This window comes from Ictalurus furcatus, chromosome 6 (genome assembly GCF_023375685.1).
Source record: "Ictalurus furcatus strain D&B chromosome 6, Billie_1.0, whole genome shotgun sequence".
In the NCBI taxonomy this organism is placed as follows: Eukaryota; Metazoa; Chordata; class Actinopteri; order Siluriformes; family Ictaluridae; genus Ictalurus; species Ictalurus furcatus.
In genome coordinates, this window is record NC_071260.1 from 13,247,330 (window position 1) to 13,274,305 (window position 26,976).

At 38.2% G+C, this 26,976-nt stretch overlaps 1 protein-coding gene across 2 annotated transcripts in view; it reads right to left on the reverse strand.

Annotated features, from left to right (window-relative positions):
- Positions 1-26,976, reverse strand: part of col4a2 (collagen, type IV, alpha 2) — a 76,525-nt gene that overhangs the window by 36,320 nt on the left and 13,229 nt on the right. For both annotated transcript variants that reach the window (XM_053626567.1, XM_053626566.1), the window contains exon 4: positions 12,898-12,978. In XM_053626567.1, coding sequence (XP_053482542.1) covers positions 12,898-12,978 — 81 coding nt within the window. The remainder of the gene's footprint in view (positions 1-12,897; positions 12,979-26,976) is intronic.

Below are 26,976 nucleotides of genomic sequence, written 5' to 3' on the forward strand. Positions count from 1 at the left end.
CAGTGCCCATGCTAACAGACAAGCAGAGACTCAGACGCACACAAAAAAAACCCCCATATACAGTCACATTCAACCCTGTTCAGGTCATCACAGTTTCCAAAGCATTTTAAAACAATCAGGATATCCATATCAGGAGCTGACTAATGCTATACATTGTGACAGGAGACATTTGGAAATTACTATCTACCGCTAAAACTACAGCTGTTTCATTTTTGTATGTTTTCTCCCCCTTACTGACCATATGAACTACAATAATTTGATTTTGGACAGAAATCTTAAACAATGTCTGTATAAAACATACAGTATGAATCTGAATTTAGTTTGAGTACTTGATCTCTCATGGGTAACATTAGGAAAAACTTCATAACATAAAATTATGGGAAATATGCTCCAAAAGCTGACCTTTACCATTTAAAACCAAACATATATCGAAACAGTTTTGGGCCTGGAGCCCAGGGGTCAGTGTGTCAGTGTAGATGTTTAGAAAGTCCCGTTGGTTCAGATTCAATTCGAAGCTCAACAGTCAGTTGGTTCCCATATCTCTACATGGATATGATGCAAAAGTTGATATGGAATGGCTGGATGTGAGAAACGTGAATCATCCTGGTGCTTCTAATTCAGAAAATAATAATAATGAAAATAATAATAATAATAATAATAATAATAATAATAATAATATATATATATATATATATATATATATATATATATATATATATATATATATATATATATATACACACACACACACACACACACACACACACACACACATAAAATGAAATCTATTACAGAAAAGAAGAAATGTCTGTCTAAGCTTCTCAATAAATGGTTTCTTTAATACATATCTGGGAATTTTGTACCTGTGTGCAAAGCCTTTGATGTAGGGTCGTATTTACATGGATCCTTAGCATGAAGATAACTACATAAGCATAAACACCATAGGATCACTTGGAGCAGAAGAACGTTTCACATCTGCAAGCAGTATTTTTAGAGGAAACCCATTTGAGGGACTGCATTTGGTTTTACCCTCCTCTCACAGGCACTCTTTTTATTTAGTCTGTGACTGATTTTTGCCATAAAATATGTCTGCTCTTTGGGAAATGTGACAATCCAAATACATTTGCAGTGTGGAGGGGGGTTCCTCTCACACAGATGCACCAAAAATCCCCCAGACTATTTCCTTATACGTGCTGTTTATTCCAAATGAACTATTTACAGGGTACAGGATAGGCAAAGGGAGAAGAGTAACAGTCATGCTTTGGATTATTCATTCAGTAACGGATATCTCTCATTTGGGAAGTCTTGACTCTAAACAGGAAAAATGAGGAGAGAGAAGAGGATTGCAGACAACATTGTGGGTGTCTTCTAATGTCTCCCTTCTGAGAATTGTGTAGCACTTAGACCACTGCACCGGTACTTCCTATTTTTTAAATACATATTTTCCTATCAAAAGATGGTGAAGATGAGTTTCTTTTTGTTTTTCTTGGACCTGACACTTTTAAATCAACATCCTCATAGGACAGGGCCATGGGCAATTCCAGTGAGGGTGGCAAATGTACAGTTGTTCCAGAATATTTAAACATTTTTGCAGGATCAACACAGATAACAATGAAAAACATATGACTGAACACCCACTCATCAAACTGTTCACAGGGGGCTACTTTTATAAAAGGCTGGTTTTGATTTTGGTACAATTTCTGGATGTACTAACAAACCTATGATCTAAAAGTTGGATGAGACATGCGTACATGTTCTCTGTAGTGATTTTGTGTGGTGAAAACCTGCAACCCACAAAAAAAAACCCACAAATATTTTCTGACCAAAACATAACATTTTATCTTCAGGTTAAAATACGATGAATAAATCTTAAGATTTCTAATATAATTATCTGCAAATCCTTATGTATTTGTTCATGAATCTTTGGTAATAGCTTTATCCATGGTCATGGTGGATCTTGAGCCTATCCCAGGAACACTGGGATTTTATATGTATTATATGTATATGTATTATTATATGTTTATATGTATTAAATCCATCCATTTCCATAATGCTTATCCTACACAGGGATGCGGGGGAGTCTGGAGCCTATGCCAGGGAACTCGGGGCACAAGGAGGGGGACACCCTGGATAGAGTGCCAACCCATCGCAGGGCACAATTTTTGGAAATGCCAATCAGCCTACAATGCATGTCTTTGGACTAGGGGAGGAAACCAGAGTACTTGGAGGAAACCCGCGAAGCACAGGGACAACACGCACACAGTACCCACTCCCATTACTGAATATAGTCATGGCAGTGAAGCCTTTTTGAACGGTGGAGTAGAAGGGCAGAGTAGACAATGTTCACGCACAGCTCATTTTTCAACACTGCACTGCCTTTTTGCTTGGCCTTTGAGGCTGAATTATTTTGCTCTGGATCCTCTACACTGTGAGCTGGTGTTTATGCTGCTCTTATTATGTTTAGACTTGGCCATAATTAGTCTACCACACGTGCAAAACCATGTGCCTCAGACTGCTGACAAGGATGAGCATGCTCAGACCTATAAAAGCTAAAGCTCTTATATCTACTCATGCACATACTGTCTAACAAGCATTTCAATCCACACCATTTGTGTTAGTAAAGTTAAAATTGATTATGTAAAGAGGAATGTCCTGTGAAAAAATAAGAAAGTGGGTGGAGCTGATCTAAGCTTGAAAGTCTGTGTATGGGATTATGTGTATACATGCATTTGTGTGAGTCTGAATGTTTGTGTCCTGGCTTGGGCCTCCGGTATCCCAGACGTCTTTAGGGCCAGCCACCTGTGTAGTTGCTTCAGAATTAAGGAATGGATTGGCTGCACAGAGAGTAGACACGGCCCAGCTGCGGTGTGAATGACAATAACAGCGGGAGATTACAATATGATGCTGAAAAACTACACAGACTAACTAAACACCGACTTTACTGATCCCACTATCTCATATCCTAACATAAACGGAAAATCTGCATTCCCTTTTTAAAAAGAAGACTTGAAAACAAGATCTTAAAGACTGCATCGCAATTCAAAACCCACCAAAGTTAGATCCTGTTCTGTGTGCAGAAACTCTCACTTTCTGATGTACAAATCTGATACCTTCTCCCAGTCCAGCTGTTCTAAAGCCTCGGTGCATTAGCAGACTAATTCAACAATCTGGGCATGGATCCAAATGTAGGCAAACTAATGTCTGCCAGGATGTGCTTTCTGATGTAAATCACTAAGGCTTGCACACTTGAATTGAGATCAAATATTGTTCTGTCTGTCACCAATACGGTTTAACACACTGTTTCAAATCAGGAACAGCAGCACACAAATTACCTAGTCGCTTCAATCCTTCATCCAGAAAATTTGCGCTTGTCAGAAAATGGATGTTCCACTAAGGCCCCTGCACAAATGTGATTTGAGTGAAATTGGCTCAGGGCTAGCTCCAGAGAGCACTGCAAGGATGTAATGGGAAACATATGGTTTAGTTATGGTGAACCAGGCGTAGTGGTTATGTTTCCCATGTATGTTTTTTAACACGACGGAACTATTTAATAGGACTACAAAAACATAAAACAGCAATCTTAAAGAATGGATAAAAACATGTGGCAGTGGTGAGTATAATGAGATAAAATCAAGAGTGAATGACGATATAGTGTTTAAGGCGTGTAGGAGCAAGGGGCTCTGAGAAATGTTTGAGTTTTAATATATTTGAAATAACTATATGTACGCACTGATGATGGTTAGCACGTTCGCCTCACACCTCCAGGGTTGGGGTTCGATTCCCACCGTGGCCCTGTGTGTGCAGAGTTTGCATGTTCTCCCCGTGCTGCGGGGGTTTCCTCCGCGTACTCCGGTTTCCTCCCCCAGTCCAAAGACATGCATGGTAGGCTGATTGGTGTGTCCAAAGTGTCCGTAGTGTATGAATGGGTGTGTGAGTGCGTGTGTGAGTGTGCCCTGCGATGGATTGGCACCCTGTCCAGGGTGTACCCCGCCTTGTGCCCCATGCTCCCTGGGATAGACTCCAGGTTTCCCTGTGACCCTGAAGAAGGATAAGCGGTATAGAAGATGGATGGATGGATGGACGCACTAATGAATGTAATAATAACGAATGGATTTTCAGAGCTAAGTGGGTTTAACAGGACGTACAAACTCTCCCTGCTTGATTCCTGTTGGGATAATTCCTAGAACTATAAGTAACATCTTTTGTAGTATCTCATTCATTAAATAAGATTGAGTGAAATCATATGGGATCCCTGGGTGAAACTTGTCAGAGCTGTCGGGAAATATAGAAAAACATGCATTATGACTATGATGTCACGATAAAGACAAGTAGCCACCGCTTCCTTTCCAGATGTGAATTAGTATGGCCGCTAGAGAAAGAGAGAGAATGAAAGAAATAGGATGTGGCTATGATGCATAAATTCTCCTTTGATTTCAGTTGACAGTCCTTGACACCTTTAAAACATACTCCTCCAACAAAATGCCAGTAGTGTTAAGAAATGAAACTTAAAAAGATCCACTTAACCTTTTATTTGTTTGTTTATTTAAAAATAAATATATATCATTATAGATCACTTTTAAAAATCACAAAATCTGCCTTTGATATCCATGATTGAAATCTTTCAGGTGAACTGTAAGCTCAAACTGTTTGAAACAAGAGAACAATGCAAAATCTCTTTAAAGACAGAGCAAACAAACCACACTGGTGTCATAAAATGTGCTAGCTATTAGGCGAACACATGTTTAAAGCCCTCAGCTCCAGCAAATAAATTAGATTAATCAAGAGGCACACAGAATGTTTTTGACTGTTATGCTTCTGGATGATTACACTAAACTTTACAGAGAGCAGTGACTCACATTTTCCTTTTCATCACTTTAGTCTTACTTCACGTACTGAAGTCCGTTTTCGTTGCTCTCGCCTCACTGGAAACCAGCGTGGTGAAATATTGACCAACACTAATGACTACATTGACTGGCAGGTAGTTTATAGGCTTTGAGGGAAATCTCAGTCAGGTGTAAAACATTTTAATTTAACAGTTTTCTGTATTATGCAAATTGCAAAAATTATTGAGGACATCAAACAAATCGCCAAATTGCATTTTTATCTGATTTTAGATTTTAAGATATGCATGTGTAATAGCACATGCAAACTTGATTACACCTGCAAAAAAAAGCAAACTGATTAACTAATAGGGTCTATGGAGGATATGAGCAACATAGCACGTACCTGTTTTGCGACTTTGGCTTAACAAACATTTACTAAACCTACTTAATGAATGCAGAATAAAGGGCAGAGGCAATTAAAAAAATGATTAACTTTGCAGCCACAATGTGATTTACTAAACGTAAAAGTTACTTTGGGAAGAGATTGAGTGGGCATATGAATTGGTCTGGAGGCTGTGTATAACATTTCCATTTCTGCCAGTTGAAAATAAATTATGCCAATTATGCCAAGTCTGAATAATGGGAATGTTTATCTAAATTATACCTTAATAGAATAATCAATATTCTTTTCAAAAATTATTATTTAATTTAATATTACCTGGGTAAAATTGGTGTCATGTTCAGATGTTTGCACAACAGCATTTAAACTGGTGTCTTCACAGTTACCTTATTCACGTTATGTATAACATGTACAGTTATGTCCTTTTATCCATACTGCATTTTATTTCTGGCATTATACTCTGTGTTGTACTTGAGTTCTGAGTTCACGTTACTTCTCTGGAAGTCTCTTTGATAGCCAAACTTCAAAATTTAGCTCACGCAACAACCACTTTTACGTATTGTTTCACCCCAATTCAATTGCTTTGGCATCATTTATGCAGTTATTGTTTATAAATCACCAACGCAACGCAATCTGAACTGTGCTTTATTAGCCACGTGTACCAGTGTACTAGAATAAATAAGGAATTTGAGAGCTGTTGAGCTATCATTTGGCTCCGAAACATTACATTATATGTACACAAATACACAGAAATTTTGGATCTTGGGAAATTAGAACCATAATGCATAATGCAATAATGCAGTAAATGTAGTAAAAAAAAATAAAAATAAAATAAAACTCAGCTTCCCACATCAGGCCATGTGACCCACACCTTGGTTGAGCTGCTCTTTTACAACATATTTTTATGACAGTTCAATGATTTGATGTAGTTATTTATGCCAGCTTTATCCTGCTAAGTTAACTGCCCTTGGGTACTTAATTGTTTTGTTTACATGTCATGTTTCCAGCTTGATATTATTGCACAAGATGAAAGTATCTAATGTATCTAAGGCTATCTGTCTTCTTCCCAAAAGTGAAATTAGAGCTGTTTATAGCACCCTAAATATCCAAGGGGACGTTCTCTTATTTTCTTCTTATTTATCTCTAATCACAGCTTGTGTCTTGTGCTTGTCTCACACATACAAAGCCCCTTTTGTCCTTTAAACCCAAGAACGTAATGCTGAAAGGCCTTACAAGGGCTGTACACGGAAGCAGTAGCTGCATATTCAAAGGACTGGGTTGGGGAAGAAAGCGTAGAGGTTCTTTGATCCAAAACATATAAGAAATACAGTGATTAAGAAATAAGGGAAAATCTTGGGACCCTGATATTTCAACTGAGTAACCTGGGGGAAAAAGAAGCTGACAGAAATGTTACCAATTCCAAGACATCAGTGATGAAGACTGATGGGAATTCTTCATGTCAAATACATCACAAGTGTATGAAATGTTTAATAAATTGTATTAGAATAAACCAGGTTGAAAATCTCCATATAATGCTCATATAATAAAAGATCTTCCTTCTGTACAGTGGTGAGGTCAAGGTATGCCATTCAGGATGTCCTCTGATGAGCTTTTTATACCTGTAACTTGAGGAATCTCTTACGTCCATTTAGGAGCTTTAACAAGCTAGTGATGTCTAAGAGCACACATCACTGCAACTTTAACTACTGTTTTATCAGTTATGTCTAATCTGATAGTCTAGAGGTAGTCCATTTCTTTAAAAGTTGAAAGAAAGATATAATAACCCATGTAATCATTCTTTACAACTGTGGTGAGCAGAAAAGCATCTCAGAATGCACAACACAGCAAACCTTGAGGTGGATGATGCTACAACAGCAGAAGACTACATCAAGTTCCACTTCTGTCAGTCAAGAACACAAATCTGAGGCTATCATGGACACAGACTCACCCAAACTGGACAATTAAAGACTAAAAAAATCACCTGTTTTTTTTTCAAGTCTTCAACAGTTCAGTGTCAACGAGTCTGTGCCCATGATAGCCTCAGATTCTTGTTCTTGGCTGACAGGAATGGAACATGATGAGGTCTTCTGCTGTTGTAGCTCATCCACCTCAAAATGTGATCCCAGGAGATCAGCAGTTTCTGAAATACTCAAACCTGCCCATCTGGCACCAACAACCATGACGCAGTTAAAGTCAGTGAGATCACATTTTCCCCCATGTTTGATGTGAACATTAACAGAAGCCCTTGACCTCTATCTGCATAATTGTGTTCACTGCACTGCTGCACATGCCTGGCTGATTAGTGCATAGTAAGTGTATGATTAGTTTGCCACTGATACAGATACTGGTTTGAAGGATTAATATAACTGATAATAATGTTTAAGGTAAGCTCAGATAAGAATTTATTCATCCCAGTGGGACATTTCTGTTAGAAAATGTTAGGGAAGATATTTCCTAGTCAGGTTCAGGTTGTCCTTTCCAAAAGGTGTAACAACAGCTCTAATTCAAAATACAGGTATATATTAAAGCATTTGTTCTAATAAGTGATTGTCACTACTCACACAGGGATGGCTTTGAGTTATCTCATTTATACTTCTGAGTAGTTGAGGGTTATGGGCCTTACCCAAGGGCCCAACAGTTGCAACTTGGCAAGGCTGGGGTTTCAACCTATGACTCATATCCACTGAGCTACCACTGCCCAGAAAGCACTGCATTTTGCAGTTTCATAACAACAACCTAATTTTTTGTCTAGTTAACTTCAAGAGAGAAACAGAGAGGCTGGTGACGGAACAACTGTTATAATGTAAGTGACAACAGGAATTTGTCTCCCAGATGTTCCACAGCACATTGGCAAATTGCTTTAGTAAAAGAGGAATAAAACACTGTGCTGTTATTGGAAAAGAATAATTTTGGGGTATTAATGTCATTGCAACACTCTGTCATTGATTATTTTCCTATAACAGCATTCCCTGTCATTTATTGCTTTCTTATCTGAATGATGTGTACTAATATCGATAACATTTTGGTGGGCCTAACATTTCCCTGGTCCTGTCTGTGCAATGTATACAGAGTGGAGAAGACTTCACGACACTCACTAAGTCACTCAATTTTAACATCAACGACTTTGTTAAATTCAATATCCAAAACAGGATATCATCCATAGACGTCTCTTAACTCTCTACTATCAAATGTCAGTTACAGGTAGAGGATATTCCACTCAAGCCAAGGGTTAGAATACAGGTCAGCTTTCAAAAAGAGAAAACGAGGACTGACATGTTCATAATCATGAGGAGACGGAAAAAAGGGGTCCAAGTTTATCTGATCTTTCCACTCAGATGTAGATAGTGGTATCACAGTCAGATATTATATTCTCTGATGGAGTGTTAGGGGCGTATGTAACGTTCCATAGAGTTCCAAATGAATGCTCCATGTATTTACTTATGGAAATAGTTCCAATTATAAGTGACCCTGGTCATGTATGTGGTGAAAAAAGAAAGGCCTTAGTGTGTTTTTTCCCCCAAAAAGAGATCTGATAGTATTCATTGTGCTGAACATCCGTTTGTCACTTCCTTTTCCAGCAGTACTCTGCACTGCACTTTCCCACAGTGGATAAAGCATGTATAGACTTTTCCTCATAACGATATTCTCTTGTTGAGAGAATATATTTATTTTACTATTGTCTGTTTCTACCTCTCAACCACTGACTAAGCATATGTCTAAATTAACTGATGTATAATCATTCATTAAAGATCCCCCTTCTCTAGTTTAGTTCCGAGAATCTCTCCCACTTTCTCAGGAACACCAGGAAGGATCTGGGAGAACTCAAAGCCCACAGTTCTTTTATACATCATGTCTGCACAACAGTGTAGATAAGAAAACTGATAGTCACAGTAAATATTAATTTACTTTTTGAAATTTTTTTAATTTTACTGCTATTTATAGTACATTTTTCGATCCACAGAAACTTCTCACTTCATCATTACGAAAGAATCTTTGCTTCAGAGATTTTCTGAGATTTTCTTTTGCACAATACTGTAGATGACACGCATAACATTTCCTGCCATCACAGTATCACAGTTGGAACTCAGTGAGTGTCATCTATGCAAAGCCACTAATCTGTTGTAAATAGCTCTGAAATCTGTCTGCAAAAAAAGTTTTCTAAGTGCACTTTGCAGACCTCAGCAGCAATGTGTAATTAACAAAACACATTGTAAAACATTACCACATTTAGTTTAACAGAACCAGAGGCTACATCTTTGCATCTGGACTTTTTTGCTGAAGGAAATTTGCCAAACACTGTCATTCTCTCATGTATGAAAACATATAACGCAAATCAGAGCTGAATGAGGGGGTGAGCGAACACTGGTCGGACCAAGATATTTGGCCGCCCACTTGTATAAAATAAAACGAACAATTTTTCAAAAACAACCATGCAGTCTTGCTTGAAATTCCTGTGTAATACCTCTGTTTGGCCTTAATGTTGTTTTCCATAAACTGTGGCTTCATTTCACATCTGCTGTCAACAAATTTAGGTCAACTGTCTTCTAGGAGCCTTTCACATTTATTATTGGATAATGGAATTAAGAGAGGTTTTAATGCAGATGTCAAGCTGATGAACATGCGAATCATCTCAAAGGATCATTTAAATGCACTTGTTAATCTGCCTTGTCAAACAACTGTGAATACTGAAGGATATACAACAGTTTAAGACCACTGGGGAAATAAATATTTTACTTCATTTGCACCAATAGATACCAGAAAACATCTAATCCCTGCAAAATTTGACTCTTTAATCTGCTGGCTTTATGATTCTCCGATTTCATGTAGTAAAATGTATCAGACAGAGTCTGTTATACATGTCTTTATTTGATGGATATAAAATCTTGGCAGCAAATCTAGCTCTCATCCTATTAAATTCTATAGGATTGAAAAATTATATTCTGAATTATATTCTGACTAGAAGTTTCTTTCTGTCCTGTTCAACAAAAACCGCACATGTTAGTCTTGAACAGCCGAATATCACAAGGACCATAAGAGAGATGTAATATGAACCCAGACATCTGTGAGGTTCCAGTTTCCCCATAAGACAGTATTTATGGATAGATACACAGATTGCAGGATGTGGATTTGCCTGGTGGAATATGGATGCTATGTAAAGCTGGGAAACATACAAGGAACTGGATACCTAAACAGTGAAAAGAAGAGGGAAATAAACAAGCCAAAACAAAAGAGAAGCACATGACCTCTTCGTTTTGGGATGCTGAATGGATCTATTAGACCATCACGGAAAGCCTGGTTTCTCCTTTGTATTTGTACACTCCATTTTTACGGTAGATAAAACAAACGTAAAACATTTTATTTAGGGAAACTCCTCCAGAGCAAGCCAAACTGAATGCCCTCAATGCAAACTATGAAAAACAATCAAACCTTTCCCTTTCCGGTACAGGGCAAGGAAGAAAGATAGCGCTGACGACTTGACCCATGCTCATGAGGCCCTTTGCATCCTGATGTTTGCTGTGGAATGTTTCCTCTCTCTCCCTTACTCCTCCTTAAAAGACTTCCTTTCACCACAGTAAGCAAAAGGTCACCCCTATGTTGTACAAACAGTACACTTACATGCAACCTAGTTTATACTTCTAGTGACAGTACAGTGCAGTTCATGAGCAAAGCTGTGTGACCCTGACTATTTAATTACAGATTTTCTTTTAATCAGCAGAAAATATTTGTCAGATGTTTATGCAATTCTAGGTTTGCTCCAGTCCACCTTTAAGTAAAATCCCAGAAGTCGAGACCGAAGGAACATTTACTGTGCATAACTGAATTCTGTCATAACTCAATTCTCCATGGAAGAACAAACTGTGCCCTCCATTAATATTGGCACCCTTGGTAAATATGAGCTAAGAAGGCTGTGAAAAATTGTCTTTATTGTTTAACTTTTCGATCTTTTGTTTAAAAACAATTACAAAACTGCTCTCATTGATATCAAACAATTGCAAACAAAAAAATTGTTAAACATAGTTGTATTAATAATTGTAAACAATTATTGGCACCTCTATGAATTCATAAAAGAAAAAATTTCAGTATATTCCCATTGATATTTTACATTTTGTTACTACACCTGGGTGATTAGGAACAGGAAATTGTTCAACGGTGACTCCCTGTGTCACAGGGGTATGAATATGAGGTAACACATAGGCCAAATTCCCTTAGTCATTCATCACAATGGATAAGACCAAGGAGTATAGCTGTGATGTGAGGCAAAAGGTTGTTGAGCTTCACAGAATGGGAAGTGGCTATAAGACAATAGCAGAAGCACTGAAAATGGCCATTTCCACCATCAGGGTAATAATTAAGAAGTTCTAGTCAACTGGAAATGTTATGAATCAACCTGGAATACGATGTGTGTCTATAGTCTCTCAACACACAGTGAAGAGGATGGTTCGAGTGGCCATAAAATCTCCAAGGATCACAGCTGGAGAATTGCAAAAGTTTGTTGTGTCTTCTATCAAATATCAACAGATATTAAATGAAATCCTGACTGCCTCTGCCAGAAAGCTTAAAATGGGCCGTGGTTGGATCTTCCAGCAGGACAATGATCCAAAACATACATCAAAATCAACACAAAAATGTTTTACTGACCACAAAATCAAGGTCCTGCCATGGCCATCCCAGTCCCCTGACTTGAAACCCATAGAAAACCTGTGGGGTGAACTGAAGAGGAGAGTCCACCAGCATGGACCTCGAAATGTGAAGGATCTGGAGAGATTCTGTGTGGAGGAATGGTCTCAGATCCCTTGCCATGTATTCTCCAACCTCATCAGGCATTATAGGAGAAGACTCAGAGCTGTTATCTTGGCAAAGGGAGGTAGCACAAAGTATTGACTAAAATGGTACCAACAATTGTTGCAAACCTATATTTAACAAAGATTTTTTTTTTTTGATAAACCTGTGGTGTTTGCAGTTGTTTGATATCCATGCGAGCAGAGTATTTCTGTGAATTTTTTGAACAAAAAATCAAAAGTTTAAAAAATAAAGACAATTTTTCTCAGCCTTCTTTGCTCATATTTACCAAGGGTGCCAATATTAGTGGAGGGCACTGTATAACGTATTCTGCTGAAAGACTTCACACATTTAATGGTTATTATTGATGCCTCCTCATAATTTTGCGCTCCCATAATTTCATTAATGTATATTGTTTAGTCTACTCCTATGTGCTTGTTCTCGTAACATAGAGTCAGCTTCTTTGAAATGTCTCCCACACTTCTTTGCAGTTGACCTTATGAACCTTGGACACATCACAAAGTTGGAAACATGAAAACATACAAAGACAGGTGTGAGAGACATCAATCTCAAAAAAAGCTGTATGTAACTGATCTGTGAACTTTAAGGTCAAAATGAGAGTGTGTGTACGTGTGAGGCTTAAAGGATAGGTATTTAAGTGATTCTACGATTTTATATGAATGACGTGTTTCAGGTCAAATATACTGTATACATAGTAGTTTAAGCAAGCCTGTCAAGGCTTAAAAAAACCTTAGCCTTTTGTGGTGTTGTAAAAAAACTAAAAAACAAACCCCCAAAGCATCATTATCCTCTCACATTGTTTCCTAATGATCTAGACTAAGGCTAAGTCAATAGAGATGCCAATACTGGATGGTTGGACAGATAGACACTTACCCTTGCACCTTTCTCAGGATAGCACTGACAACCACCACTGCAGTCTCTGCCCCCACATATCTCACTGTGCTTCTTGCCACCCTAGAAAAGAAAAGATAATACACAATCATTAGTTTACTGCATTTTGGCAGACACCCTTATCCAGAATGACTTACATTTATCTCATTTATACAATTGAGCAGTTGAGGGTTAAGGGCCTTGCTTGAGGGCCCAGCAGTGGCAGCTTGGCAGTGCATGGATTTGAACTCATGACCTTTCAACGAGTAGTCTAACATCTTGACCACTGATCTACCACTGCCCCATTTGATGTCAATAAACACTGTTTACCACACACTAATGAAGCTTGTGGGTAAGATTTCACTACTAAGTCTATTTATGGCCATATTCAATGTGCAAAAATGACAATGCACATTCTATATATTATTACTCTTAAAAAAACAACAACCACAAAATACCTAAATGACCAAGTTTGTTATGGCTAAATTTGACCCTCAATGTCACTGGTACACAAATGTAGCAGATTTGACAGCTATTTGGTTGGGTCACCATTGACATAAGCTGATCATATACAGTTAATATCAGTTAATGCTCATATTATGGCACACAGGAAAAAAAAAGGAACCATAACTCCCTGCCATACAGTAAACATTAACTCTCCATGTCAGTACGATGGGTAAGAATGGCAATGTAGACAAATAGTTCAGTTATTCTTTACATTTTGTATGGCAACATGAGCCTTGCTGATTGCTTGTATTTATCTTGTTTTTTCATGAACACATACATTTACTTACTCACCTACCTTAACCGTAATCTCAGTTGAAATGCTACACTACAAAATAGACTGCTGTCATTCATTACTTGAACCAATTAAGTATTTGTATACCCTGTTGAATAATTATGTAGGATCAATTAAGTCTGTCATGTATTTTCAACAAATTAATGTTATATGATAATCCCTATACATTATATGTAAGAAGTCATTCACACTCACTCCGTAGATACTCTATAAGACCTATAAGTCAAGCATTCACATCCTTGGAGGCTCCATTCTAAGACTTGGCACCAACTCTTCCTACACACAGATTCCTCAGACTTCTGTACTAACCCTGTCTGTCCATGGATCCACATGTCAGCATGTGCCTCCTGTTTCTCCATAAAAGACCAGAAGAAAACTGGTGGCTTTTATTCTTACAGTGCAAAGATGTGGAAATGTGAATAGAAGGAATTCTGTCTTGTTACGTAGACGTGAGATTTTGGATGTAAAACATACAAAGGCCACATTGAGTCATCTGGCCTACACCACAAAGAGTTCCATTTAGAGATCTCTAAAACACAAAACAGATATATAAGTGTCTAAGTAATGTCCCGAATCTTATTCTTGAAATGTAATATTTAAACATGCACAAAAATTAAGTTGAGTAGTTGCTATATAACGATTCCTAGTGGAGCAAGTAACTGTAACAGATGCATCAATGTATTTTTAGGGGTTATTGGCAACTATCCTCAGACATGACAAAAATATCTAATCTACGGAATTTTCATTTGCGAACTAGTCATCTTACAAAAACGTGTGTGGGATATCCGGGGGACTACAGACATTGTTCCATCAGATGGAAAAGTTGAAAAAATAAACCACAGGACAAACGTTATACAATGTGGAAACCCAAACAATGAGGGGAAAAAAGTGACCAACTTTAAATTTATTGCTGAATATTTGATTACTGCAGATGATGACAAAGGTAATGTGCTCTATCCTATTCCAGCCCCCATTTCCCCCAAAATTCACATTTTGCACCATTTCTACAATACTATTTTCCCTGACAGAACCAATGATCACCTAATATTATTTACTGTTTCTTTCATCCCTATGGAAAATGTTGGGTTAAGTGAAAAAAAGTGTTAAACTAAGTGTCCTCATGTGTATACATGTGGTTGGATTATTGGTTAGGCCATAAATCAAACAGGCCACATGTTCAGAACATCTCCTCCCATAACTTACATAACAGTAACTGTGTCACTGGAGTGAAGATCTCTCAAGTCTGCCATTAGCTCTTACAATATATACATAATTCATATAAATATTTCATAAATAATATTCCAGCAGAGTCATATCATGCCCAAACAGACTTCTGCTATAGATGACTGAAGTGCCTCTTTTAAGAGACTTCAAATGTTTACATCTGCTCATTTCTCAGGTGTGAACATGTGAATATGTGATGGATGATATTCCAGAACACTTTATTGTTCTAAATGTAAAAGCACATGTAAAGGCATAAGAGAAAAAAACTGTGGAGGTCGGTCCAACAGCATATGTGTTCAGCCATTAACAGAAGGTCAATCTGGCCCATGGGACAGTGTGGCAGTAGGCAGCATCCAAAGCTCACAGGGTCAGAAATCACAATCAGTTAAACAAGATGGTGGAATTCCACAGATGTTTCCCACTATAGTAGTCCTAACCTTTCAGATTATTTTGACAAAAAGTAATCACAATACAATAAGCTGTACTTAAAAAAAAGTGGTGACCGAGTGACCAGTTGTCAGGTTATAAACAAAAATAACACAATGCATTGTTACGGTCCGTAAATAAGGTACAATTTAAAAACCTCGGCTCCGGCGATGGAAAAAATACCAACAAAAAACCTCTGCATAATATTATGGTTAAAACAATTTCTCCTGAACACATGGTCCAAGAACCTTCACAAACACACTTCATAAACAGTGAAATCTTAATCTGTCTGGAACCTGTATATTTGGCTCTTTGGTAAACCTTGTTTAGCAGGTACACAGAGAGTGCAATCCAAATTAAATAGCCGACACCTACGCAGAGGAAAATGGAGAACATGCACAATAAAAAAGGCCCAGCTAAACAGTCACTACAAAACAGAGCAACTGGTGGACCTTTGGCTCCCAAGATTATTTGCAGAATATTTGTTATAAATACATGTGGTGGCAACCAGCAAAATGGAGTTCAAGAGCAAATAACATATTTCATGATAATAAATTAAACAATGCATCAAAAAATCCAAAGGATAATCTAATCCAACTCCAATGTTTTAGCACATATTCTACTGGTTTAATGTAGGACACAGCATAGTGAGCATAACACACAAAATGGTTGATTAAAGACACATAATCAAGTGACAAATATTCAGTCTAATTCATACATAATTACACATGATGACACACATTTTGCTCCTTTGCAAATGAGCTCGTTGTTCAAAACCAGAGACAGCTAGGCTGGAATGGGTATTAGACTCTAACTGGACATTTTTGGCATTTGTAGTAATTTGTTCTTGTTGTGCCTGCTATTGTGCTTCAGTCTCAATAAATGACACTGTAGAGTATTCTGGATGACCATTACTTTCCAACCCTCTAGACGAGATCTCTTCAGAATCTCACTGATGAGGGCATTGGCTTCAGAGTTACTAGCGCTTAGCCATTATCACTTCAGAGTAACTGCTCTGAGAGGATTACACATTTCCTTGGTCTTAGGTCTATATAGATGAAAGAAGCTGACAAGATGGCTATCTGAATGAAATGTGCTAATTACTGACAGTGGACACTGATGTGTTGAAGACATAAGAGACCACTTTGTTATGCAACTGACAAACCATATTCAATGGTCTTTATTCACAATGAAACATTTTCAGACCCCCCAGAACTAGACAGGGAAATTCCCAGCCTCATTCCACAACTCTGTCACATGAATGCCCTGAAACCATGAACGTCCTTCTCTATATTCTATTGCAAATGCATGTGATAAAGCATATTGGACATGCAAAATCTATTACTAATTAAACAGCTATTAATACTTCTAATACATTAACACATTAAATACATTAAAATGTGAGTTAACGTCCTTATATGACTGCATATAGAATATGAGAAATCTTTAAGTGAACTACAGGAGACCTTGGAACCTCTGCTATATTTTGGGAGTAGAAAGTGACAGAATGATATATGTGTTTTCTAATGAAGACGGCAGTGGAGTAAGACATGTCTCCCATTTCTCAGAGTGGCTAATCCTTCCTGAAAAGTCCAAACCTATTTCTGCTCGTCTCTTCAAACTGTATCCTGTTATCACAGAACACATTAGTGCACTAAGGCATTCTTAATTAATTCTCTCTTGCTAGGGACACTTAGGGCTTGTTACGGTGGTATTCACAGAAACTGCATAGAAGTGAATCATTTTTTCCACTGTTGAACAAGACAGGCTATACCCTTTCATATCTCTCGAATGGAATGGTTAAATGTCATGACGGAATTTAAGCCTGTCTTACAGTGTGACATTTCAGCAGTCTTTTAAGATATTTACTTGTCACACTGTATGAGATGATCCAAATTAAATCTTGGAAAATTTTTATAACAGACTGCCTGTGCAATAACATGTGCTCTCCATCTCAGATAATATGATGAAGATGCTCTATCAGTAGACCTGTGATGAAAGAAAATCACTATGTTCTGCTTACGGCATCAATCAGTGATCCAGATAATGGGCAGGGGATGTAGGTTGTTAATTGTATATTTGTTAATGTAAGCAAGAATCTTAAATCGCCTACTCAAACCAAATTTCTATTGTACAGAGGATGTGCAAAGCTTTCAAAGTTGTGCTCGGTTTGCCCAGGGACGTAACCTGGTCTGGGCATTTATGGCTGTAGCCCTGGAGACATTTTCTTTAGCCCTGAATAATTCTCCACTTGGAGCAGTTTGTCACTACGTAACTGAATGTCTGTAATAGAAGAGGGCGGTGCTGTAATTCTGTATCTTCAGTGAATGGAGGCGAGACCAATCAGACAGGGTTTACAGGAAAATACGTGGAAATACTCGTGTCTTATTGACTGACAGCTCTCGATTCTGTCAAACACTAGGTCACACAGTCAGTGTGAGGGAAAAATTGAAATACGGGGTTGAAAATGAAACTCTCATACTGAGCAGGAAAACAAGGTGTGTAAATGTCTGCATGAGTTCCAATATACGTGAACATGATATGAGCAGAGCATAAGGAAAGATAACATACTTTAGATGGCGCTGTAGCAGCAAAAACCATACAATGTTAGCTTAGTTGTCCCTCCCCTTGGCTAGCAACACCAAACTAGCCTAATCTTGTGTTGTTTTATTGGATTTTTAGTCCTGCAAACAGTGACAACACCAGAGGCAAGTTTTATGATAAATCCAACTTTTTTGCTCAGTGTTCAAAACTTTTAAGCAACTAGCCCTCACATGCAAGAAATAAATGCATGGAAACAGTCCATTTAGAAGTATGTGCGCCTAGCACCTAGCGCACAGGCTTTTTTCTCCATGGAGTTTGCAGGGACGCTTGCCTCATCGTCATGGCAACCGATTGTGCCCAGATTACGTTGGAGTTTGTTGGAAAATCATACTACACTGCTCAGACATCAAACTACATAAAACATGTTCAATCGGTGAAAACGAACACCGAATAATGCCAACAGATGCCGACAGGGTTAACACACTGATCCGACAAAACACGACAAACGTGTCTGTTGGCGCTGCCCGGCGTCTGTCGGGAAATATATGGGATTAAATGAATTTGTTTCAAATCAAAGCACAACATTTCCCAGAGTAAATTTCCCGGGGGGGGGGGGGGGCTTAAGCCTGACTAATTCCAAACTGCCCCAGTCGGGCCCTTCTGCAAGGCCCTTAACACTCTCTGCTCCAGGGTGCCATATCATGGCTGACCCTGCGCTCTGACCTCAACTTCCTAACAAGCTGGGATATGTGAAGAAAAGAATTTTTACTGTGCTGAAATGTATATGTGATGAATAAAGGCTCCTTCTTCTTCTTCTTCTAAATAGCTGCCTGCATGAGCTGTTCAACTTCACAATCCCATGGTCTCATACTTTCAGCAAGTTCAGTAAAGTATGTTGCCAATTATATATCTGATTATTGGGTGGTTTATAGAGCTAATGAAGTCTTTCTTGCTGTAACAGTAAACATCTGCAGTCACATTTGAGTGCAAGGGATTGCAGTGGATTTAACAGTAAATAAAAGACCCCTTATTATACATATGTAAATGAAATCTGAGTTCATGGCTTTGACGTAAGAACCTTATAAGTGTGCTTAGACAAACAAGCCTGGTGATGACTCAGAGTCAGTGAAGTCACTATAAACATTGCATTTTTACATAGCTCAGTGGGAATACTGTGAGATGCTGCATGTTCTTGGTCTCATTACAAATCAGATAGTTCAGACCGAGCGGAAACTCCGTGCTCAAACACTTGAGCAATGCTGTGGCTATTGACTAACCGTAAAGACACAACTTCTCTAGCCACTTCCACAATATTCTCCCAGCTCTGAGAGAACAGTCATAGCTAAGCCAGATGACAGGTGTCTGGCACAAACCGTGCTCCAGATGCCAATTTTTTTGCGTGAGAGCTGGAGAAAAAAAACACAGTCAGTCTCTGTACGCTGAGGCTTTTGACTGAGCCTTGATTTGTGTGGTACAACAAAAAGAGATTGATAACAGCAGATGTCTCTTGTGCTCTGATGCCATGTACATTTACGAGCTTTTTCCAAGAGACGGTAACTGTAAATGAACTAAATGAAGTGAAGAATGATTGAAAATGATGTGTAAGTCAGCACTTACTAGCTTGAGATCTGAAGTGATTTAACAAGGTGTAAAATGGAAAGGCTTGATTTTAAAAAGCATTAGACATTAGTCAGTTCCATGAGCACTGTACATTGCTACTGTATGGGGCAATTTCAAGTGCCACTGGGAATGTTGTTATTACTACTTATGACTTTCTCATGGGGAAAAGGCCATACTGAGAAATTCAGAATGCTGCTTCCAGCTACCAAATATGGACATGCTGCTTTTTATGACATTTTAACATAGATTCCAAACATTTTTTGACTTGTACTCTGATATTTTTATGTCCGCCCAGTCTATTAGCTGATAGATAAGACAAATTTGGAGTAAGAGCTACACTATATAACCAAAAGTTTGCACAAACCTGACTATCACATCGATATGCCCTTTATGAACATCCGATTCCGGAACAGTCTTTGCTGTTATAATAAAGCTCCACTCTTCTGGGAAGGCTTTCCACTAGATTTTGGAGCATGGCTGTGGGGATTTGTCCAATTAGCCACAAGAGCATTAGTGAGGTCAGGCGCTGATATTGTTCAAGGGGGCCTGGGGTGCTGTCAGCATTCCAGTTTATCCCAAAAATGTTCAGTGGGGATGAGGTCAGGTGGAGGCCACTCGAGTTCTTCTACACCAACCTTGGCAAACCATGGCAGGTTTGAGTCTCTTAGTTCCAGTGAAGGCAAATTGTAATGCTACAGGGTACAAAGACGTTCTAAATAACATTGTGGAAACAATTTGGGGTTCCACATATGGGTGTGATGGTCAGGTTTCTACAAACCTTTGACCATATAGTGTATGTTAGATCTGCATAAATAAAAAATAGTGTTCATGTCCTGAAATTGAGATTTGAGCTATAGTATATCAGACATATTTGTACTCTTCAAATGACAAGCGAATAAACAGAGCAACCAACAGAGCTACAAGATTCTTATCACAATTCATTCATTCACAATGATAAAATGGTTTTGGCTTACTTTCATAATATCTCCCATTCCTGACTCATTGAATTTATGCGTTGTTCTCATCCACAATACCGAAGTGCAAGTTTAAATGAGATTTGTCTTTTCTTCTATTTTATTATTCTTATAATCATTTTAAGCTGAAATGAAAACGTCCAGTGTTCAAACTGATTGCCTAATTTACTGGCTCATGTGTAAGTCAATTCAGGTTCTGCTACAGCATTGGTCTTTTAGATTGTGAAAAGGTCCTGGGGTCTCATAACTTGAACCAGTCAAAGCTTTCTGAACCCTGACTTTGTATACTGACCTCTGACCTTAGCTGTGATCCTATCTGCATGAAAGGTTGACCCTAACCAAGTGTCAAAGGGTAACAGTGATAGAATATCTGCAACACAAGACCCCAATAAATCACCATATTTTGGACTTCAAAAAGGTTTGGAAAAGTGGATAATGTGAGGTGAGTTTCTGTGACAAACTGAAAACAGTTAACTGACCACACAGTGAGTGCCTACAATTCTGATACTTTTATATGCAGAAAAATTCCATCCTCACACCCAGTTTTCCCCAGATAGGACTCTCTAGATATTGGAGGAAACCTACCTGGGGAGAACATGCACAGAAACTCCACACAGATGGTAACCTGAGCTCAGAATCGAACCAGGGATCCTGGAATTGTGAGGTGGCAATACTACTCCTCAGTACAACTACACTCCTTTAATATTATCACTTTTCAACCAGCAAAAAAATCTAGACTATACATACCTAAGACTGATGATTTAAAGCCCAGAAAACTCACCTTTCTCACTGCTGGTGAGAATTCACCCTACCACTGATTAGTGAGTTTCTCTCTACAGTGATGCTATATTGCTGCTGTGACCATGGCACTGAGGAGAAAACCTAACCCCCAATAATGACAGGTATACAGGAACACTGCCTGACTGTACAGGAGGAAGGCATCCCACCTTTCAATGACTATGTTTACATGGACAGAAGTAATCTAATTATTGACCTTACTCTGAGTAAGATAATAATGTGATTAAGGTGTTTACATGAGTCGCTTTTAGAATATTCCTGTCATGTTCCCATTTTACATGTTCTAGAACATAATTAGATTAACAGCCCGCGTCATTACGTCACTGCGCCACGCCATCCGCCGTCCCTCCAGAATTTCACGTATCAACATACAGTTCGTCTTCGTTATGGTACCGTATACAGTTTTGGGTGTTTTTATTTAATTTTTTTTACGAACGCTTTAAGTGCAGTTAATTATTTGTCATGCTATACGTGCTAAAAGACAACTGCTTGAAGCCATGGGCTGCGTCCTAAACCATGTACTTACCGTCTATATAGTAGCCGAGATACATGTATTTTTCCCCACTACAGACCTATAGTAGGCAAGTATGCGGTTTGGGAAGCAGCCGTACTCTCTTGTTCGCCGTAAAACGTAAAACTGCCATGTGTGATCGTGTCCTGTCGCAAAATGCGGTGAAAACTCCCACACGACGTTCATAATGTGATTAAGGTGTTTGCATGTCTGTAATACATGTCCATAATGCGACTAAAACAGGAATACTCCACATGTCTTAATTCGATTATTGCTTAATTCAAGTATGACCTTAATTAGATTAAGGTAATTAAAAATGGCTGTTTACATGGTAGTTTCTTAATCAAAGTATTGTCTTAATCGGGTTAAGAGTGGATTATTGTTGTCCATGTAAACGCACTGAATAAATGTTTAATGGTTTAATGAGATAGTATGAGAGAAGAATGTGCCTTGTGGGTGGGTTTTGTCACACATACGTGTAGGCTGCTCTGCTTCATACGTATAAGGGAGTGAGTATGAAGTGTCTGTTAAGCAGTAAAAAATTCCAGCAATGCCGGCACACTCCATATGGTTTTCCTGAACATATCTTAACTGCTTCCTGCAAATATTCTGATGCCTGATAATGTGTGATGAGAAACAGTGACAGGTTCAGGGCAAATGCCTTCAATAGGGCTTTTTTAATGAAATGAAACATCTGCACATCTGCTCTGTACAGCTGGTGAAGTACAGTCCATATACTGTACAAATATCTGTGTGTACTTGTGTGGGATAGTAGGCTAAACTGAGGCTCAGCAGCCAATGTAATAATTTCTCTGGAATGTATTAAAATGAGAAGCTATCACTATCACTTACTTGTATATTATTTGTCTGATTCAAATACTGAGTAATTATTGGATTATTTGAGACATATGCCATGTCAAGACCAAACTCAGTAACCCTTAGTTTTGTCTGTGCTGTGCATTTTGAATGCACTCCACCTTCCGTGCCAGCACAATGGGTCATACCTTCACCTTAAGCATTTCATTCAGAAAATTTTTTAGACCTAAATTATAATGATCCACACTGATAAACCCTTCTTTATCAGGGATTCTCCTACCACAAGTGAACACCAGTATCCCAGACCCATAGGAACACAGACAACAGACAGGACTTGGGAATACCCTTGTTCAGCTGGAAATACACCTATGTAGGCACAATGTGAGCACAGAGGAAAGAAAAAAGAGAGCAATGCCACAAGAGGGAATCTGCCATGAGAAGGTGCATTAAGGGCATGTTATGGCTGGGATGATTGCTCATCTCATCCTAGCCAAAGACATTTGTTCTGTTCTGCACTTAAACTAAAGCGCAAGTATAGGAACAACTTGGTTTAAAACGACCTGAGACATGCAGATGCAAAAAGATAAAAATCAGCCTGAACTGCAGAAACCTGAACAGTTATCCAGACATCATATAATTCATTTATAATGCATAAAACAAACATTTACTTTGAGCTAAGATGTCAAGAGAGATTCCTGTGGATTATTCCTCTGGTAGACAAAACTGGTTTCTATATGAACAATTAATAACACACACACACACACACACACACACACACACACACACACACACACACACACACACACAAACAAGCACATGTGCAAAAAGACCTTAAAAAAATCCAGCCATTACCTCAAGCATTCCCATAGCACAGTAACAGTTAACAGATGCAGACGCAGATGCACTTTTACACAATTAACATTCAAGTGCAGGATAAAAAAGAAAGACACATGCACACAAAATGGTTTTGAGGGTTTTTAAAATTTTTTTTTAGTACCATAACAGTAAATCTTCCCAATTAAAATAGCTCATCAGATAAGCCAAATTCTTTAGGGTCAGTGTTTATCTCATGTCAGTGATTTTGTCCTTCCCCTCTTGCCCACCTTCCCACCTGTCTTTACTGTAGCTCCTGGAAGCCGGTCATGCTTCCTCTACCACTTACGTTCATCTGAGCCCTACAACATGCCTGATTATCCTTAGCTCATCTTGATTTATATCTCGTAGGGATGTACTGAAATTTCAGCCATCACAAATTTTCTGGCCAAAAGAACGACACTTTAAATTTTTACTCAAATAAGTGCAAGTGCACAAAATGTGCTAAAAAACACACAAAAAAAATATCCAAAAATGTTCTCTCATATGTGTGACAGTCTGAGAAAGCTTGACAGCCAAACAAAAAAACAAACAAACAAACAAACATCCCATTTTTTTGTCTGGTTATTATATGCTTGGGATCTCAACTTAAAGTATAAAAAAAGTATTTCACCAAAGTATTTCACTTGATCCAGGTAAATAAGTTCCAGAATGCAGGCACTCCATATCTGAGAGGTACCAGATACTGTTCCATCCAAATCTGGCACAAATTAAGTACTATATTTAACTCCCTGTTTCTGTTTAAGCCCAACTAATGACATTTTTTGAGTACTACAAAATGGGACTCAGATATTTTGTAAGTCACATAGTCATGTGAATTGTTGTTGTTTTTTTTTAAAACATATTTAGACAAGCAATAATTTGAACATCTTTGAAACAGTGCCTATTAATGAAGTTGATATACTTGAACAAAACCACAAGGAAAATTAGCTTTTTCTATCATTTATTTAATAGAAAAATCAATAGATGTGATATTCTTCTGTGGAAAAAGTATGTACACACTTGGCCTCAGAAGATAGTATTGCCCCCTTTAAGTAGAAATAACTTCTTGTAGGCGTTTTTGCATAATTGTCCACCAGTCTCTGACATCGGCTTGCTGGAATTTTTGACCACTCTTCCATGCAATATTCTTTCAGTTGCAAGATGTTTGAGGGTTTTCTCACATGTACTGCCTGTATCAAATCCCCCCACAGCATTTCAACGAATTTGAATGACTAGGCCATTCCATAACCCTCCATTTCTTCTTTTTGAGCCGTTCCTTGGTGGATTTGCTACTGTGTTTAGTGTGTTTTTATTATCCTGTTGAAAGATCCACTTTCGGTTCAACTTCAACATTCAGACAGATGGCCTCACATTATCTTCAAGCACTCTTTAATATGATGCAGAATTCATAGTTGAATCAATGAATGCAAGCTGTCCAGTCCCTGCAGCACCGAAGCAACTCCAAACCATAACATTTCCACCACCGTGCGTCACAGTTGGTATGAGATGCTTCTCCTGAATAGCTGTCTTTGGTCTGCACCAAACATGTCTGCTGTTACTGTGGCCAAACAACTCTATATTTGATTCGTCTGTCCAGAGCACATCATACCAAAAGGCCTGGTATTTGCCTATAGTCTTGTAAAGGCTTTTTCCTGGCACACCTCCCATGCGGGTCAAATTTGTGCAATCTCTTTCTGATTGTAGAAGCATGCACTTTGACACCAACAGTTACTATCAGATCATGTGATGAAAAGTCGAGGTTCTTTTTGCATCAGACAGTCTGCTCTTGAGCTGAATTTGCTGGGACGGCCAGTCCTGGACAAATTGGCAGCCGTTTGAAATCTGCACCGCTTGTAGATGATTTTCCTAATAGTGGAATGATGTATTTCAAATGATTTGGAGATCTTTTTAAATCCCTTGCCAGACGCCTAGGCAGCCACAACTTTTTTTCTGAAGGTCTTACAGAACGCTTTAGATCTTGGCATGATGACACCACACACCTCAATAACAAAGAGAACACCAGACACTACATATGAGACGGTTATAAATAAGACAGGTTCCACCTGCACTCCCTAAGCAGGTTCTAATCACTGATACCCAATCTTGAACATCGGATTCTAATTTTATGGATTTGAAGGTGTGTACTTACTTATTTTAAGGTGATAAATGTAGGGGTGTACTTACTTTTTCCATGTGACTGATCTGTTTGGTTTTTTTCTTGTTAATTTAAATTGTGAAAATTACTACAAAATTTACATTTTATTTGTCATTTCATAGAGTGTATCACCTTTATTAGTAGGCACTGTTACAAAGAAGATCAAATGTTTGCTTGTCCAAATATGAAAAAAAAAAAACTCAACAATTTCCATGGGGTGTACTTATTTTTTCACATGACCATATATGTAATTTTAGAAAGTTTGTGTTAGTGTTAGTAATATGTTATTTGTTTTGTTCAACTTCTCCTCAGATTTGTGGAGCAATTACCTCTTGAAAGGACTGACTTCATTAATTAAAGGTCTATTACTTTGTAGGTAGTTAATGTAGCATTGGTTGATTGCGCTCTAAATTAATGAATGACTTCTAAGAGTAACAGCAGCAAACATGCAATCCTCACAAGAAGACTAAATCACCATTGTCTTTATACAGTTTGTCCTAAAATACAGAAGAATTAAGAATTTAGGAATTAAGGAAAAAAAAAAAATCAAACGTAAGACCGATGAGAGAGATCTGAGAGAGAGACAGAGACGAGTATATAGGAGGAATAATCCTTTGGCCCCTTTCCGTGAGCAGCTGTAGGTCAAAAGTGCCTGTTTTACTCCCATCTCCCATGGGGAAGTTTCTGGAAACCTCCAGCCTCTGTTCCATCTCAAAAGTATGGGAACTGTTTAGAACAAATTGTGTACATGGATACATGTGCAACAAACAGGGGGTAAATAATGACAAATCCAATGGAGTAGAGACACAAATACACAGTAATTGTAAAGAACAACATGGAGATATAAATCATTTGTCTCAGTATCGTCCATAATAGGTAAACAATAAGACAAAGACTTTTTATGCTATTTTTGTGAATGTAATGCAATTTGATGAGTGTAAACCAAAACACCAGATAGTTGAAACCAAAAAGGAACAGAAAATGAGTGTGCACTCAGTTTGATATTCTGGCTCTAGTCCTATGTCAACAACACATCCTCTAACCGCCTGAGCAGCCAAGCACAGCTGGACCTCTCCACACCAAACTGGTTCTCAGTCAAAAAAAACTGAACTTCAACTCCCAGGGGTCCACAGCTCTAATCAGTGCTTCCTGTTCTTGACATAGCAAAATGAACCAGGAGATTAAGCAAGAGCTGTATTGCACAGGAAATGTTTCTCTGTCCCAGAAACTTTCTGAACTGTTTCTAATTAAATGTTGTCTCTGTTGTCAGTAGTAAAGCTTATCATGTTAATTCAATAATGATTTTTTTTTTTTTTTTATAAAGGAGTGTGCTTAAAAAAAGGAAAATTCCAATATAGAA